This window comes from Penicillium rubens (genome assembly GCF_028828025.1).
Source record: "Penicillium rubens strain IBT 27055 chromosome Unknown utg000002l_segment0_segment0, whole genome shotgun sequence".
Lineage (NCBI taxonomy): Eukaryota > Fungi > Ascomycota > Eurotiomycetes > Eurotiales > Aspergillaceae > Penicillium > Penicillium rubens.
In genome coordinates this window covers 1,601,252-1,616,024 of record NW_026890600.1, presented here as the reverse complement: position 1 = coordinate 1,616,024, position 14,773 = coordinate 1,601,252, and the positions used below count along the sequence as shown (strand labels likewise).

Genomic DNA, 14,773 nt, shown 5'->3' with positions numbered 1-14,773 from the left:
GAAAGAGCTAGTAATGCGCCAAAATACCTCTCAGCAATGCCATCTGGGGAAGTTGGTCCGTACTCCTGTCATGTCAAGCCATACATAAACCCCTATCCACTATAACGCCGGACGAAGCCAAGCGTGACGCCAAGGCTCTCTTCTATTTTCTCCCTTGGAGTATGATTGGACTAATGACCGGAGATAGTCACCCACTGGAATGTAGGACTATGCGAAGTGTTGACATGAACTACGCCAAGGCGCGCAAGACATGCCCTATTGCACCCGTGTGAGTAACTGCGATCCACTAATAAACAGCCAAGCCTTGGACTACCTAAATCACCAGAGTACTTGGCTGTGTTCAACACATGAAGTCAGGTATCAAATTGTGACGGGAGGCGGGAGGCCCCCAGACTCACAGGAATGTGGAATGTGATGACCTGGAGATCAACCATGACACTTACCACTATAGTCCTATCGAACTCGCTAACATGCAACATTGTACAATCCAGGAGGCCTTTCCCCAGGTGGCTCGGGGATTGACAGCCACCCCCCAGATGATTGAAGCCGTCAAGACGTTTCTATATAAGACGGGCCAGGGTCCAGGGATAAGAGGCTCATAGCAACTGAGCTCACCTGCCTCAGATCAATTCCAACACCTTACTAGCTTAATTTTTATTCTTCAGATCCTTCACTTTCCACCATGCAGCTCACAACTCTCTTCACCGTCTGCGTGGCTGCCCTGACCAGCACCGCTGCTGCAATGCCCCATCTCTCCGGGGCGTACCACGGTGCCCGCATCGCTGTCCGTGTCCCTGGTAATGCAACTTCCCACAATGCCACTGCAACGGGTACACGGGGCAAAGCTCCCCTGTCGACGGGATCGTCTCATAAGAATCGCGTTAATGTCAACCGTTGCCATGAGCTGTGTTCTTTGCAGTCTCAGGCTTGTTCAATTGCTGTACCGGATGATGATAAGTTCTGGTGAGTGTCGCCGTCCTTCTTTTGTGAATTTCGCTAATATTGAGCTTTTAGCTGGTCTGTTTACTTGCAATGCACAGAGAAGTGCAACCCTGAGAATTTCTACAAATAGAGTAGAAGGGTCGGAGGGAAGTATATGGACAAAGAAGTATTGAGTGTTATGGACCATGTGATATGAATGAAGGATCTTGTTTTTTAATAAAAGTGAATTGAATGTCTTTATTACAGTTTCTCGTTATGTCTTGCAAATTAAGGATAACGCCGATCCCACCCGGGGATATAAACTAGACAAAAATGGAAAGGCTAATAGGCTTTCTACCGGTAGGCCAATGACTGTCGCAGTCGCAGATCAAATTGAAACATCGGGGGTTTCTGGACTTGCCCAGGTAAAAATATGAGCTCTCCGACATAAGGATCGTCACTGAGCCTGGGCAGCTTCCAATGTCTCTGGTACCCACAATTGGACTGAGAGTCCGGAGAGGAAGCACGTGCCATGTGTGAGAGAGGGACACTCGGGGATACGGATGAAATGCCCTCTCTCATGTTGAAAGGAACCTTGGAAGCTTCAAGGTTGGACTTTGGACTCTCAACTTGTAACCGTTTAAGACAGACTTTCAAGGCTTTTCAAGCCAATAGGAAAGATATAAATGTTACAGCCGCAAAAACTGGAAGCATAAAGGAGAGTCCGTGTAATGGAGAGCCTTGGAGAAGGGCTGTCCTCCAATTAATACACGTGCTGGGCTACCTCAATTGAAGTAATGGGTACCAAGTACATTAGAGTAGGCCCCTATTCCCACCTTAATTTAAGTATTCAGTACCTACCAATAAGCTCGCTGGGCCCCACTCTTTACTCCAGCAAATGCCCGTTGTTCCCTGGAGCACGGGTCTCCACTGGACCAATCAGCGTCGCCCATTATGGCTCGTGGGCACAACCTTTGGAAGCACGCGACACTATCTATAACCTGGCCCTGGAGGATGTTCACGGTTATAAGGTCTGCACCCCTTGCTGTACAACTCTACTCGAATCTATTTACTTCCCCTCTCTCCATTCGATTCGATTCTTCTTTTTTAATATGTCACGACTTCCAACCCCAGCCATGTCGGGCGGATTCACTATCAAAGATAAGCCCGACGGCGATACCTTCACATTACCTCCTGCTGCATTGAGCAATGCCAGTCGGAGATCCTCCCGATCAGACCCTTCCTATGTCCCAGCATCCCCGACCTCCCCAGAGCTCTCTGGTCGCCGTACAAGTCACACCTCACGGTCGGGTACATCTATCAAACGCCCACTCGAGGACTTTGATTTGCCTCCGCCCCCAACTAGAACTCGCAAGATCATCCAGATGAAGCCAAAGTCGCCTTCAAAAGCTCCCAAGACAAGGGAAACTGCCAAGGGTTCACAGAGTTCGGAAGACCTAGTTCCCAACCCCACATCGAACTCTAAGAGAAAACAACCAAGTGCGACTAGTGCTGCAGGACGCAAGATCGCCCGCAAGACCGCACACAGTTTAATTGAGCGTCGACGACGGTCCAAGATGAACGAAGAGTTCGGGACGTTGAAGGATATGATTCCAGCATGCACTGGGCAGGAAATGCACAAGCTGGCCATTCTTCAGGTACGACATCCACACTCCTTTCGGGAATCTTGAATTATGCTAATCATCCCCACAGGCAAGCATTGACTATGTCAATTACCTTGAGAAATGTATCCGCGACATGAAGACTGGAGGATCAACCCACACCCCTGCCGCACCGCCCTCCCCAACATCCCCAGAGTTCATTGCAGAAACAGGCGAGCCCATGCAAAGAGATAACTCCTCTACTTATTCATACTCCACCTCTGCGTCACCGGAGTTGAACGCTGCTCCTACAGAATTCCCTGATACATCCCCATCTTTCTCTCCCCGCACTCAAGTCCCCTCAGCCAATATCCCACAGGATGCTTCATCTATCCTTCCTAGCCCGGCACTGGGCCCGATATGGGCATCCAATGAAAAGATGCAAGAGTTCCAGGGTGTTGATCACGAGGCTTCAGCTGCCTTGCTTATGTTGACTCAGGACCGGAGAGGGACTGCTGATTCGATCAGCGAGAATTTCCCTGGGAGCACGACATTGTCAAAGTCCTCGGAAGAGTCTCCAGCTGTGTCTTCTGAGGGTCAAAGGAGGAAGGGCATGAGTGTCCGCGATCTTCTTATCTCATAATACCTGTGTTTCGATTCTCATTGGGCGGAGAATTGGCGCTCTTGATGCTTCTGGAAATGGTCCAGAGGCCTTTTTATTAGCGTTGTCTATATTTAGCATCTGTTTTAAGGGTACTCGGCGCATTAATGTCGATTAGTGGGTGGGTCTGTTTTGTTACTTGGTCAATGAAGGTGGGATATTGGAGCCACCTCGGGGGACAAGATGTGAACAGAAGATTGAATAAAATCCAGTCACAGAGATATTGAGGCTATTCTATTCACATAATAATCATTTGACTTAGGATATGAGTTGTCTTGATGTATAATTGCCAGTCGAGGAGATGGGACTTAGGCCCCACAATTATCGGACTATCGGCAATTCACGAATGACCGAACACCGAACTTGCGTCACCAGGTCGAGGCTAGATCGTTGATATATTGCAGAAGCCAGGATCTGATAAAGAAATTCTCCTCATTACCCAGATCTCTTCAATCTGCGCTGGCTTCCCTATCGCTGCGCCAGTACAGGACCATGAGTCAACGCCGATACAACGTAGAACGATCATGTTTACGCTGCCATGCGCACAAGATCAAATGCGATAAGAACTCACCATGCAGCAAATGCATGCGGTTGAATATAACCTGCCAGTACCCAGGTCCCAGTCGTATCAAGCGCCAATCCCCAAAGAAGAGCACAAGCGATGTTGCGGCACGGTTGGCGCATCTTGAACAGTTAATTGCGGCGATGACCAAGGAACGCTCGACCGGGAACAGTCAAAACCAAGACCCAAGTACAGTTTTACCTGGCCGATCTGCTGCACCAGATCGCCCTACCCACCAAGGGTTTCTAGACAAAGACGGCCGGTATATCAATGAGCCTCTCCTCTCGCGGGTGCTGGAGAAGGAACAGGAACTGAAGTCCGCAATTGGATCACCCATCGGTGCAACAAGTCCGCGTCGACCACCGGCCTTAAGGGCAGATGGCCTCTTCACGAACCCGCTGTCACCTCAGCTTGACATCCAGGAGCTATATCCGAGTCAGTGGCAGGCGGTTTTGCTTTGGCAGGCATTTCTCAGTTCTGTAGAGCCCTTGGTGAAGGTCATTCATGTTCCAACGGCGCAGTCACGTATTTTTGCTGCGATTAACCGACCTGAGAGTGTGCGTGCTGATGTACGTGCTTTGCTCTTTGCTATTTGTTTTGCTGCCACAACAACGTTTCTTTCGGATGATCCTCATAATGAAGTTCTGCATACCAATCTGCGGCGGTATCAACATGGGATGGAATTGTCTTTGTATCACTCCGAGTTTTTGGATGCTCCGACCCTTACTTCGTTGCAAGCGATGGTGATATATCAGGTGAGATAATGTTTCTTCAAGTGTCCATGAATCAATATTTCCCGTGCTTAGCACGGCTGACATATGCATTCTCACTAGGCATGCTTTCGGTTTAGCAATAGCGGCCGGTCTGGCTGGACACTACACGGCGTAACTATCCGAGCCGCGCAGTCCATCGGACTCCAGCGCGACGGGAAAAACTTCAAACTCTCACAATTGGAATGCGAGCAACGGCGACGAACCTGGGGACATATCCAATCGGCCGATACTCGAGTAGCGGAAGATCATGGGCTCAGCGTCCCGGAAAACGACTACGGCGACACCGAACTCCCACTGAATATCGACGACCAGTGCTTATCAGAGACGAACACCGCCCCAGCCGTATCGCAGAACCGATGGACCGAGACGACATTCTCTCTAATCGTAATAGAAATTAATCGGGGACGGCCGGCTCTACATCGAAGCTTAGTGGGAGCAGCCGATCCAGAGCGACTCATCGCCGAGTTTAAAGGCGCAATAGAGGAGAAATACCTACGCCACAGCGACCCAGATATCCCGATCCAGCGCTTCGGCTTCCTCCTCGGACGGCTGCTCCTCATAAAGACCGAAGTGTGCCTCCGACAAAAACAGCTGCAGTCACAGGGACCGGCGGCCTGTTCACTCGACTCCAACCTTGTCCAAGAGACACTGGCACAGGCCTGCTATGGCATGGAAATTGGTCTGGAGATGCACAATAGCGAATTACTGCGTGGCTTCCGTTGGCTGATGATGACTTTCACACAATATCACCTCTTCACCTTCATTCTCTGGACTCTGTGTGTTTATCCAACCGGCCCGCATGTCGAACGAGCCTGGCGCGCTATCGATATGCAGTTCGCTCTGATTGATGACCCGTCTTGGCCGGACCCCGGACCTAAGTGGCCGATGATTGTGCAGTTGCGGGATAAGGCGCGGCGTATTCGTCAGACGCACGATTCTGCGGAGCAGAGTCAGCAAATCGTTCACGATAGTTGTGCTGCTTGTGCTGATGGGGTGGGGACTGGGGATCCTCGGCTTGAGGCAGGCTTTGATATCGATAGTTGGGATCCCAACTTTGTTGACTTTTCGGATTGGAATAGCCTGGCTCAGAATCTTTCTCTGTTGAACTGACGATGTCTTCGGATCGGTTCATAGTCCATGTGGGTGTACATACGAAGCTGATGGACATCACACACTCTGACGAAAACATATAGACGAGTTCGTTCCCTGCATATGTGCCTTTGTCTTAAGGCGCCTGCTTTACAGTATGGTCTGTTTCTTTTCGTACAGTTGCAAGGCGGTATCTTCTCAAAGAGAACATTGCCACTTGGGTGGTCACCTTACCGCATCCTCCACCGCTTCTTGAATCAATTCTGTCTGTTATACACATGAAACAACATCACGCGACGCGTGACGCGGTGCATCTGAGGAAATATAACAACCTGACCAACGACTTAACCTCCATCCTTCATCTACATGGCTTCCAGACCCTTCTGCAACTGCAATATGTCTTCACCTGACGAGCAGGCAGATAACTTGACCCTCCTACTGGATGCAACTCATGGCCAATCAAGCTACCACCTAGAGGCTATCCTGCAAGATATCATTAAGCACAGCCCAGAAGGCCGCGAAATCGCCTCCAAATGGCTACTAGGAGAGAAGGTTGAAGCAAGGTACAACCCAGTTGTCCCCAGCTCCACTACTCCTGACGCTTCTGCCCTACCATCCAAGCATGAGCCCACCTCCGAATCTATGGCTAATGACCCGATGCCCCCGCGGATGGAAAGCTGCATCTACTGCATGGAGGATTTCGATGTCACCCAAAACTCGGAGACAAGTTGCAGATATCACGTTGGTATGTATATCCCATAAACAGATCTGTTTGTATGGCCAGATGGAAACGTAACTAATACATGACACCTGACAGAGAAAGATGTTGTTGACGAAGAGTTTTTCAAGAATGAAATTGCTGGTGGACTTGATGTTGACAATAACGATTATCGCATGGCTTACCCGGATAAGTTCTACTATCCTTGTTGTGGAAGGGACTTGATGGATGAGCAGTGTCAGATTGGTTGTCATAGGGCTGCGGACCCGGGTGACCGTCCTCGCAAGCGATTTACATCAAAGGGGTGGTGTGAAGTTGATGGAGATTTCATCTGGGGCTTGGGGTAGGGTTTAAGATGTGTCCCTGGGCTTTCTTTGATGCCAGCTAGTGATTATGCTTCATGTTCTCATATAGGCTATTTGGTCTATTTTGCTTTCAATATGTATGTATGACTCTCTCGAGCCATCAAAAAGCCAACGAGCTAATTTTTTCACCTCCATTGTGATAAATATTCTCAATTAACCAGGCCCAGCCCGAGTCGTATACTAAACATGATCACTGCCACGGGAAGTCCGGAAGATCCTCCTCCGAACTATCCTCCTCTTCAGGTAAACCATCTCGCCTCCGCTGCTCCCGCCGCTGCTCCTCAGCATGTACCATCTGTCGCATCCGCCTTGTATCCGGCTGCTCACCTGGCTGAAGACGGAGCATTTCATTAGCCATGGTGGCTACCTGCCATTGACCCTGACGGCGCATGTCGCGCTGAAACTCGGTGAGAAAGAGTGTTCGGAGGGCGTTATCCACGAGACTCCGTTCCGCAGGTGGTGTCGGTGAGGGCATAGATGGAGCTGGTGGTGCGGCTGCTGATTCGACTGCAGTCGAAGATGTCATAGCAGACGTTACTGGCATTCCTGGATTGAGCTTTACATGGTCTATCACCGCACGAAGCAGAATCCACCGCATCTCATTGTGTTTCTGCCAGATGAATCGCTGCCATGGGATAGTTGGACCGACATATACCATGTTCGGGTGCTCGCTTGCTAGTGGCCAGTAGTCTTCGAGTTCTGATGTCTGCGATGCTAGTAGGGAATAGAGATCACTCCATACAAGGCTTCCGAGAATTCGCATCTGGCCGTTGAAGCCTGGAGACTCGTCTGGCCGGGAAATACCCTCCTGTGGGTCGAAATCCGGGTCAACGGCCAGAAGGAAGCCGGAGAAGTCACCAGGGATGACCTGTGAGGTTGCGGGACTGTAGGAATTGGTGGTATATGAGGCAAAGGATGCAGAGTCAACGACGAGGAAAGCACCAGTTTGTATGTTTGACCATTCCTCGTCATCTTTTATGTTCTTGAAGTGCCTGTTTGGCTTGTTAGCTTGAAAATGCACGAAAGAAAGACAGGGAATGGTATGCTCACTGCTTAGATGCATCGATATCGCTCTCTGAAAAACCCAATTCCTTCCCATCCAGCCAGTGGAGCTTTAGGTGCTCCTTGATGGTACTGCTTCCTGTTTGGCCTTTGCCCCAATCGGAAACATGCGCTTCCACTTTGCGAACGAATTCGGTCCATTCAGACTCCGTCTGCCCATAGGTCAACCGATACACAGCGAACCCATACTTTTCGTCCTTTCCCTTCTCCTTCCCATATTCAATATTTGAAGCGCAAGCGGTAATCCAAGGCTCGTGCGGAACAGGCTCAAGAGCTGAACCACGCACCTCTTTCCTCAATTTGTTCAGACCTTCGATCTGGCTTTGGGATGTCGCGCGGTACGACTCTCCAGACGATAGAAACGGACCTGTCCGCGCTGCTGCATTACGGGACATCGCTTCTCGAGTAAGGAGGCTCAAACGCTCATGGTACGCTTTACTTCTCGCCAGCAGATTCGCCGCATGAAGTGCCGCGGGACCATCTCGCGGCGGAGCCGAGTACCCTTTGTAACCGTTCATGGGGATCATGATGGTAAAATCCGCATTGGCGATGATTTTCGTCACCATGTGCAGCGAATCAGTAATTTTCCACTGCACAGCATCAGGCTCGTGCAATGGGCCGTCACCATCCCCCGGTGGCCGGTATTCCCAGAGAGCCTGCAACAATGGGGCCCCCAGTTTATTGGCATACACGGTAACCCATCTATGCGCGCGCTCGGTCATCATCTCGAAATGCGCGGTCATGTACTGTGTCCAGAGACCAGCGACACTAATGCGCTCTTTACCTTGCTCTTCTCTACGCTTGTTCAGAACAGTGTCGAGCGCTGTCCAATGGTCGTAGATGTGATTGAACGTGTCGCGAAGATACAATCGCACGGCTGGCACATTCAAATACTGGAATACGGCGATCACGGCCGATAGATGCTGACAAGCGAAATCGAAATATTCTGGCCGGTCGAGGCCTTTTTCTTGCCAGAGCTGCTCGCTCAGGGGGATAATGCCTTCCCATAGACGGGATTTGAGGGATTGGATGTTCTTTCCGACCAGGCAGAGACGGTTTGAATCTCGGTCGGATCCGATGCGCGCCATGACACTCGCCATTATGGGCTCCCCATCTGTGTCTGGGGGAAAGTTTCGATCATGTTTGAAGAAGGAGGCTTCCTCCACTGACAGGCGCTCGATGTTGGGTTGACTACCATTTGGTAGGGGCTTACCGAACGCAAATTCTAGGAAACGTGCGATGGTTTGAGGCTCAAGGATGCGATCGACTTGATCGGCGGTATCCGGTTAGTATTAATATTGACGTGGAGAATCGGGGGCGCGAACCAACTGGTAGGTTCTGTGCCTTGCAATGAGCGATTGTTACTGAAGTGCCTTCAGCTGGAATATGCGAGTACATTGCGAAGAATAAAACAAGGATATCAAGAATCCCAAGAATATGAAGAAAAGCAAGACGCGACGCGATCTCGCACCTTTTGAAAGTGGAGCGAAACTATTTTAGAGCAAGGCAACTCGGCGTTCTGGTTGGTTCAACTTAGCGCTATTAGATCGAAATCTCCATGGGGTTTGGCTTGTATTTTCTTTCTTTTGGTGGTCTTTTAGCATTGACTTATATGGTCAAATGTTGCTTGATATAAGGAAAAGGAGGAAATAATAACCGGGGGGTATACGGCACAGAGTACTTATGTACTTGTATAGACTGTAAATCGTAATCTTTCTTCATTATAAATTAGCTATCAAGTCATTATTTCATACTTATTTCTTATAAACCAGAATCCCGAAAGCAAAAATTAGAAGCCAACAAGAACCGCTTTTATACATGCGCAGGTGTATTCGTCCCACTAGCCCTGAGTTTCTCCTCCAAAATCAGCCTCTGACAGAAGGGACTTCTCTCCCGAATCCAAGGGCCCCAGCGCATCAAAGCAAAAGGAATGGGAATGCAAGCAAAACTAATAAACGCGAGGAGGGAAGTAGCCCAAGAAACACCGAAGGATTCATAGAGCGGATCGGCAGCCAGCGGGAAAAGCGCTCCAGCAATGCTCCGCAGAATAACGGAAGCGGCCAGTGCGCTGGCAGAGTAGATCTTGTATGCATCGGTCACGTAGGTAAGAAGTGAGATGAAGATGGTCTGGAATCCATACCCGAAGATGAACCCTGACATCACAGGTGCTGCCCAGTGGACGGTGGACTTGGCCGTCCAGGCGAGCCAGAACATGCTTACTGTTAGACATGGCCCGGCGATGCAGCACATGGGGAGTCGGTGGTACTCTGGGCTGGAGGTCCAGGCTTTGTTGAGCTTTTTGGCTTTTTCGTAGATTATGTCGTAGTAGAGGGCGACGAAGCCGGAAGATGCGGCGCCGACGCCAACTGTGATGGGTTAGTGGTGTTTGGGAATATTGACGGGAAGGGTAGACGTACTTGGGATGTATGTGAGGGAAGTTTGCTCGACGGTGAAGTTATAGACGCCTGTTAATCTATGTTAGTATTGGATATGATATGCGAATTCCTAGCGGAGCATTACCTCCAAAGATGATGGGATAGGCCTGGAAGTAAAAGAAGACCAGACTATATGCGAGGGCAATATAGATGGATGTTGATGTGATGATAGGCTCAAAGAAGAGCATCGCGATGGGACGAGTGATAATCTCCATCGGAGTGAATCTTGAGTCCAGGTTGAGCTCCTGACGCGAGAAGTATCGATTGGACCCCGAATCCTTTCTCAATTTGGCAGACTGTCGCTTCAGGAGTGCCGGACCAAAGGTTTCTAGTTTGATACGAGATCAGCTGATGCCACAATTGGGGCCAAGTGATAACCATACCAGACGTGAAGAGCAGAGCCAACCAGGTAACGCCTGTCAGAATGAGGTCGATCCTAAAGGTCCATCTCCAACCATATTTGACCGAGCATCCAGAGATAATTGGGCCTAGAATGGGACCAAAGCTGCAGGCCTGGGAGAGGTATCAGCACTATTCAAACATTGCGTGGAGGTGATTGATCACATACCGACATATACATCGCCATCGCACGACCACGACTTCGCAGATCGAAGAACAAGTCCGCGTAAATACCACCAACAACCGTCTGAGGAGCAGCCCCTGTAAGACCACAAATAGTCCGAAAGACGAGAAGAGAGGACCAATTTGGCGCCAGAGCACAGCCAAGTGTCGCGAGGACAAAAACAGTGAAAGACCAGAGGAGAACGGGTTTCCGTCCAATAGTTTCACTCAATGGACTGAATAGCAGGGGGCCAATCACATAGCCAATCAGAAAGACAGCAGTTGGTAAGACCTTTTGCTGGTCTCCGGACTCGTGGAAGTCCTGCATGATAGCGGGGACTGCATTACTAGGAAGTGCGGAGGATATGCCGCTATTGAGGACAATAAATAGCCCCACAACTGCATTGTAGACCTTTTTGCTCTATTTGATTCGTCAGTGGACAGCTCTTCATATATAGATGTATAGATACGTGCGTACAAAGGCCCAGTTTGGTGGGTTTTTGGGTGAGTTCTCCTGAAACTCGACAAGGAGTTCATTTTGAGACAATTCAACTATTTGATATTCGCGATTTGAATTTTCATTATTCTCCGTTGAAGCCAGAGAGTTCTGGCAACTCTCATTCTTGTCTAAACCATGTTTAGAGCAGACCGGGAAATACCAGAGGCTGAGCTCACCTGAAGAAAGGATGGCGGCTATCTGAGCCGTTAAGGATTTCGTTTCTGACGCCATATTGCACCATCAAGTGAGTGGGGTAAGCTAGAACAAAAAGGAAGAAGATTGGAAGTATGTTTTTATTTATTATATTTTGATTCTGAGAACTCCGGCAGATGAGGACTGTAGCGCTATATAAGCCATAGAAGAATATTTCTGTTCCCATTGCAACCGGCGGACCCATAGCGAAAACCCTGACGATTTTTTGAGTCACCATGGCTAGAACCTGTTGATCCTGCATAATACCTCTATCTATCATGTCAGAGTAGGTAGCAAGCCAATAGGAGACTGGTATACTTCAATTTCTTTTGCACGGGAAACCGGGGCCGGTACGGGGCCGGGTGTTAGGGCAATCCGCAAACGGTGCCGGGTAGGGTCCGGACATGGATGGCTGCCCCCTATGCACAAATTGATTGCTAAGATGAATTTTCAGTGGGGGATCTAGACTGGTGTGACTAAAAACATGTGAAAAAAGTATACTGGCTTGCGCGTTGCGGCCCAATCTATTGTTCACTGGGACAAGTATCAGGGTTGATCTACAAGCCTAGAACTTGGTCCTTGCGAGAATCACTCATAAGTTGGGACACAGGGATTGGAATAATCTAAAACTTCAATACGGTGTATCAGGTATGCTATTGTTACTGTGGCATCGCTGGCATCATAGGCAAGAAATCAAAGATATCGTTCTGCCCCTCTTCAAACAGACCAAAAGAATCCGCAATGGAGTTCGATACAGTCCAGTTGGGTGCTTCCATCGTGCCGGATAGCCGAGATACGGGCGCTCTGGCCACCGCAGATGGGTCACTGCTTGGCATTGAGACCATATTTGAATCTTTATCGCCCTGAATGGCCGGGCCAGTTCTGTAGCGGAGATCGTCGAGGGTACCCACTCCTGATGGAGGCGGGCCGTTGATCATGGGGTTACCAGCTCCCTCGAATGGTGGGCCCTCATTTTGAGCCAGGATGGGTACATCTGTACTATGGTTGCTCTGCGGACGCTGACTCGCAATCAAGGCGCGTGCATAGTTCACGAAGATGGAGACAGTCCGGTGGATATCGGGGTATGGGGGTTGCTTGAGGAAATCGCAGATTCTTTCTGCTCTTTCAAGTAGGAGACTTTGATTGATCAAATTCGGGCGCCACCTGGCGACCCGAAGAGCAAATGTTGCTAAGCTTATATTAGCAAATTGTATGTGGCTGATTGAGGAAATGATCAACTTACTGACGAAAGCGATGGTGAGAGCCGGATACGTTGGCGCCCAGGGTAACTGACAGCGATAGGCTGGCTCGTTGATCAAAAAGCCTAATTGGTCCATGATTGTTGTCACAAGGGACTGCCACAGATTCATCACATCCTGGTCGAGGATTTCGGAGCTTGAATCCGTGTACGCTGGTTCTAATTTTTGAATTCGTGCTAGGGAAGCACAGAAAACAAAAATCCTGGCATAGTGAAGCATAAGCTTGAGGCTGCTGCGTTGAAACGCCCCTATATGAAAGCCATTGTCTTCAAGTTTTGTTAAAGTCAGAATTAGTCCGGATGATGGATGGGTGTACTCCAAGCGAGAAAGGCCAGCCTACTTTCATGGATCTCGTCCCACGTCGTCCACCAGGTTTGCAATCTTGTCATAATGGCCGGTAGTTCGGTGGACACAATATCCCCAATAGTTGAAGTGTTGTCAATAATCACACGAGAATTACCTGCCATATGTGAGTCATTTGACAGATAAATCACAAGCGCAGTTTGGGTCGTCTTACCTCGAAGTTGATGAAGCTCAATAATACACACAGTACGCATATCAAAGGGCAGGGAGAGTGGATAGTCAAGGAATTTGCGCAGCTTTACCACGTCGACTTCGGCAATGCGTGATTTGCGTCCCGTGCCAGATGCGACGTCCAACTCCAATATGAAGGTGATTAACCAAGTTCTTGTCTTCCACACTAGTTCTCGTTCAGCCATGGAAGCCGAGAGCGAACTTCGGGGTACATTTTCTTGGGACAACAAGGTGTCCAAAGATTTCTCCAATCCAGAATCCAAGGCGGTGCGAAGAATAAGGGCAATAGAGAACCATGTCTTTTCGGAGTAGGCAGCTAGGAGAATCATTCCTTGGACTGTCTCCAGTTTCGTGGGTCGCTCAAAGAAACTGTCTTCGGCCAAACGCTGTGCCTCATCTTGTAGAACTCGTTGCATATGCGTGTCTCCGCGCAGATCTGTCACCGCGCGACTAGCTAGATAGATGATTACCGTAAAACAAAACAACGATCTTGAACGGACGGAGTCGAATGTGTCTCTGATCGGATCGAAAAGAGGGAGAAAGTTTTTCGATCCGCCCGTAAATCTGTACCGGGAGAGTTAGATTTGATACCACTGCAGTTGCTTTTGGCTGTTAGTACCATACCTCTCATACATGACACGAGCAAGCTCCTCACTGACGATTCCTCTAGCGACAATATCTCCTCTAGAGTCACCCTTGGCTGAATTTTCCATAAAGATCTTGGTCTATTAGATCGATACCAATTGTTCAAAAGGTATGACTGTTACTCACATCATTAGTGTCTAGCAAATTCACAGACATAGAGTGTACTGCTGACGCAGGCGCGATCATTTCATTAGGGCTGAGCTGCTGGGATTCCGGTCCATTCGCATCAGACGTATAAGATCGCTGGAGACTGCTTAATCCAGTCGAATCAGGTAAAGAATCAATGGGAGTGTCAAAGCCACCATCTTGCACCGTAGCAGGTGAGAACCCCTGATCTCTTGATGCCGGAGTGTGATATCCGGTCCTAGAGCCCAGAGGTGAAGCAGTGCTTTGGTTTCTTTGGCAGTATATTAGCTTGTTACATTCATATGCAGGATCGATATTTCAATTGTCACCTTGCGGGGGTTGTTGTTTTCCGCCGACGATCATTCCGTCGCCGGCCATCATCGATCGGATCCAAAATGCAGTCCCGGCCGCTCGAGCGACAACGGAAACAAGGGACTTGACTACGCGCATCACAGCGCATCTTTTGTCTTCTGCACCATCGGCATGCTTTAAAGAAGCGAACCGGGACATTTTCCGCTCGGTAGACGATTTCCGACCCTCTTTCGCTCATTTTTGTGGCTTTCCATGCGATTTTAGTAACAAAACGCTAGCCAACTAAGCCCTGTAGTAATAGACACGAGGATTAGCCAATGTGTATTGACCTTAGGCTGTGGCTTAGTCCGATCTGTCAGATGCCTGATGGGGATATGTTTGCCGGTTAACGAAAAGCCGGTCACGTGCCCGGTTATCTCTTCTCTTTCAGGAAGGTCAACAACAACGCCTTTGTGTGG

At 49.3% G+C, this 14,773-nt stretch overlaps 6 protein-coding genes across 6 annotated transcripts; 4 read left to right on the top strand and 2 right to left on the bottom strand.

The window, feature by feature from the left end:
• Positions 1-682: 682 nt before the first annotated feature.
• Positions 683-1,072, top strand: N7525_003078 (uncharacterized protein; the record flags this gene model as incomplete). Its single annotated transcript, XM_002559481.1, has 2 exons — positions 683-963; positions 1,015-1,072. 2 exons carry the CDS (start codon positions 683-685, stop codon positions 1,070-1,072), a joined length of 339 nt encoding a protein of 112 aa, XP_002559527.1.
• A 961-nt stretch (positions 1,073-2,033) lies between these two features.
• N7525_003077 (uncharacterized protein) lies at positions 2,034-3,165 on the top strand (the record flags this gene model as incomplete). The annotated part of the gene is made up of 2 exons (XM_002559482.1): positions 2,034-2,579; positions 2,635-3,165. The coding sequence occupies 2 exons, from the start codon at positions 2,034-2,036 to the stop codon at positions 3,163-3,165; spliced, it is 1,077 nt and encodes a 358-aa protein (XP_002559528.1).
• Positions 3,166-3,675: 510 nt separating this feature from the next.
• On the top strand, positions 3,676-5,628 carry N7525_003076 (uncharacterized protein; the record flags this gene model as incomplete). The annotated part of the gene is made up of 2 exons (XM_002559483.1): positions 3,676-4,500; positions 4,579-5,628. The coding sequence occupies 2 exons, from the start codon at positions 3,676-3,678 to the stop codon at positions 5,626-5,628; spliced, it is 1,875 nt and encodes a 624-aa protein (XP_002559529.1).
• A 375-nt stretch (positions 5,629-6,003) lies between these two features.
• N7525_003075 (uncharacterized protein) lies at positions 6,004-6,666 on the top strand (the record flags this gene model as incomplete). Its single annotated transcript, XM_002559484.2, has 2 exons — positions 6,004-6,352; positions 6,425-6,666. Coding segments are annotated over 2 exons (591 nt in total), but the record flags the coding sequence as incomplete, so codon positions are not given.
• Positions 6,667-6,880: 214 nt separating this feature from the next.
• N7525_003074 (uncharacterized protein) lies at positions 6,881-9,150 on the bottom strand (the record flags this gene model as incomplete). The annotated part of the gene is made up of 3 exons (XM_002559485.1): positions 6,881-7,682; positions 7,741-9,019; positions 9,078-9,150. The coding sequence occupies 3 exons, from the start codon at positions 9,148-9,150 to the stop codon at positions 6,881-6,883; spliced, it is 2,154 nt and encodes a 717-aa protein (XP_002559531.1).
• Positions 9,151-9,564: 414 nt separating this feature from the next.
• Positions 9,565-14,553, bottom strand: N7525_003073 (MFS multidrug transporter; the record flags this gene model as incomplete). Its single annotated transcript, XM_061212598.1, has 13 exons — positions 9,565-10,118; positions 10,170-10,217; positions 10,273-10,515; positions 10,571-10,700; positions 10,756-11,169; positions 11,227-11,362; positions 11,424-11,468; positions 12,103-12,628; positions 12,683-12,946; positions 13,039-13,796; positions 13,857-13,957; positions 14,004-14,274; positions 14,333-14,553. 13 exons carry the CDS (start codon positions 14,551-14,553, stop codon positions 9,565-9,567), a joined length of 3,711 nt encoding a protein of 1,236 aa, XP_061069619.1.
• Between the last annotated feature and the right edge of the window lie 220 nt (positions 14,554-14,773).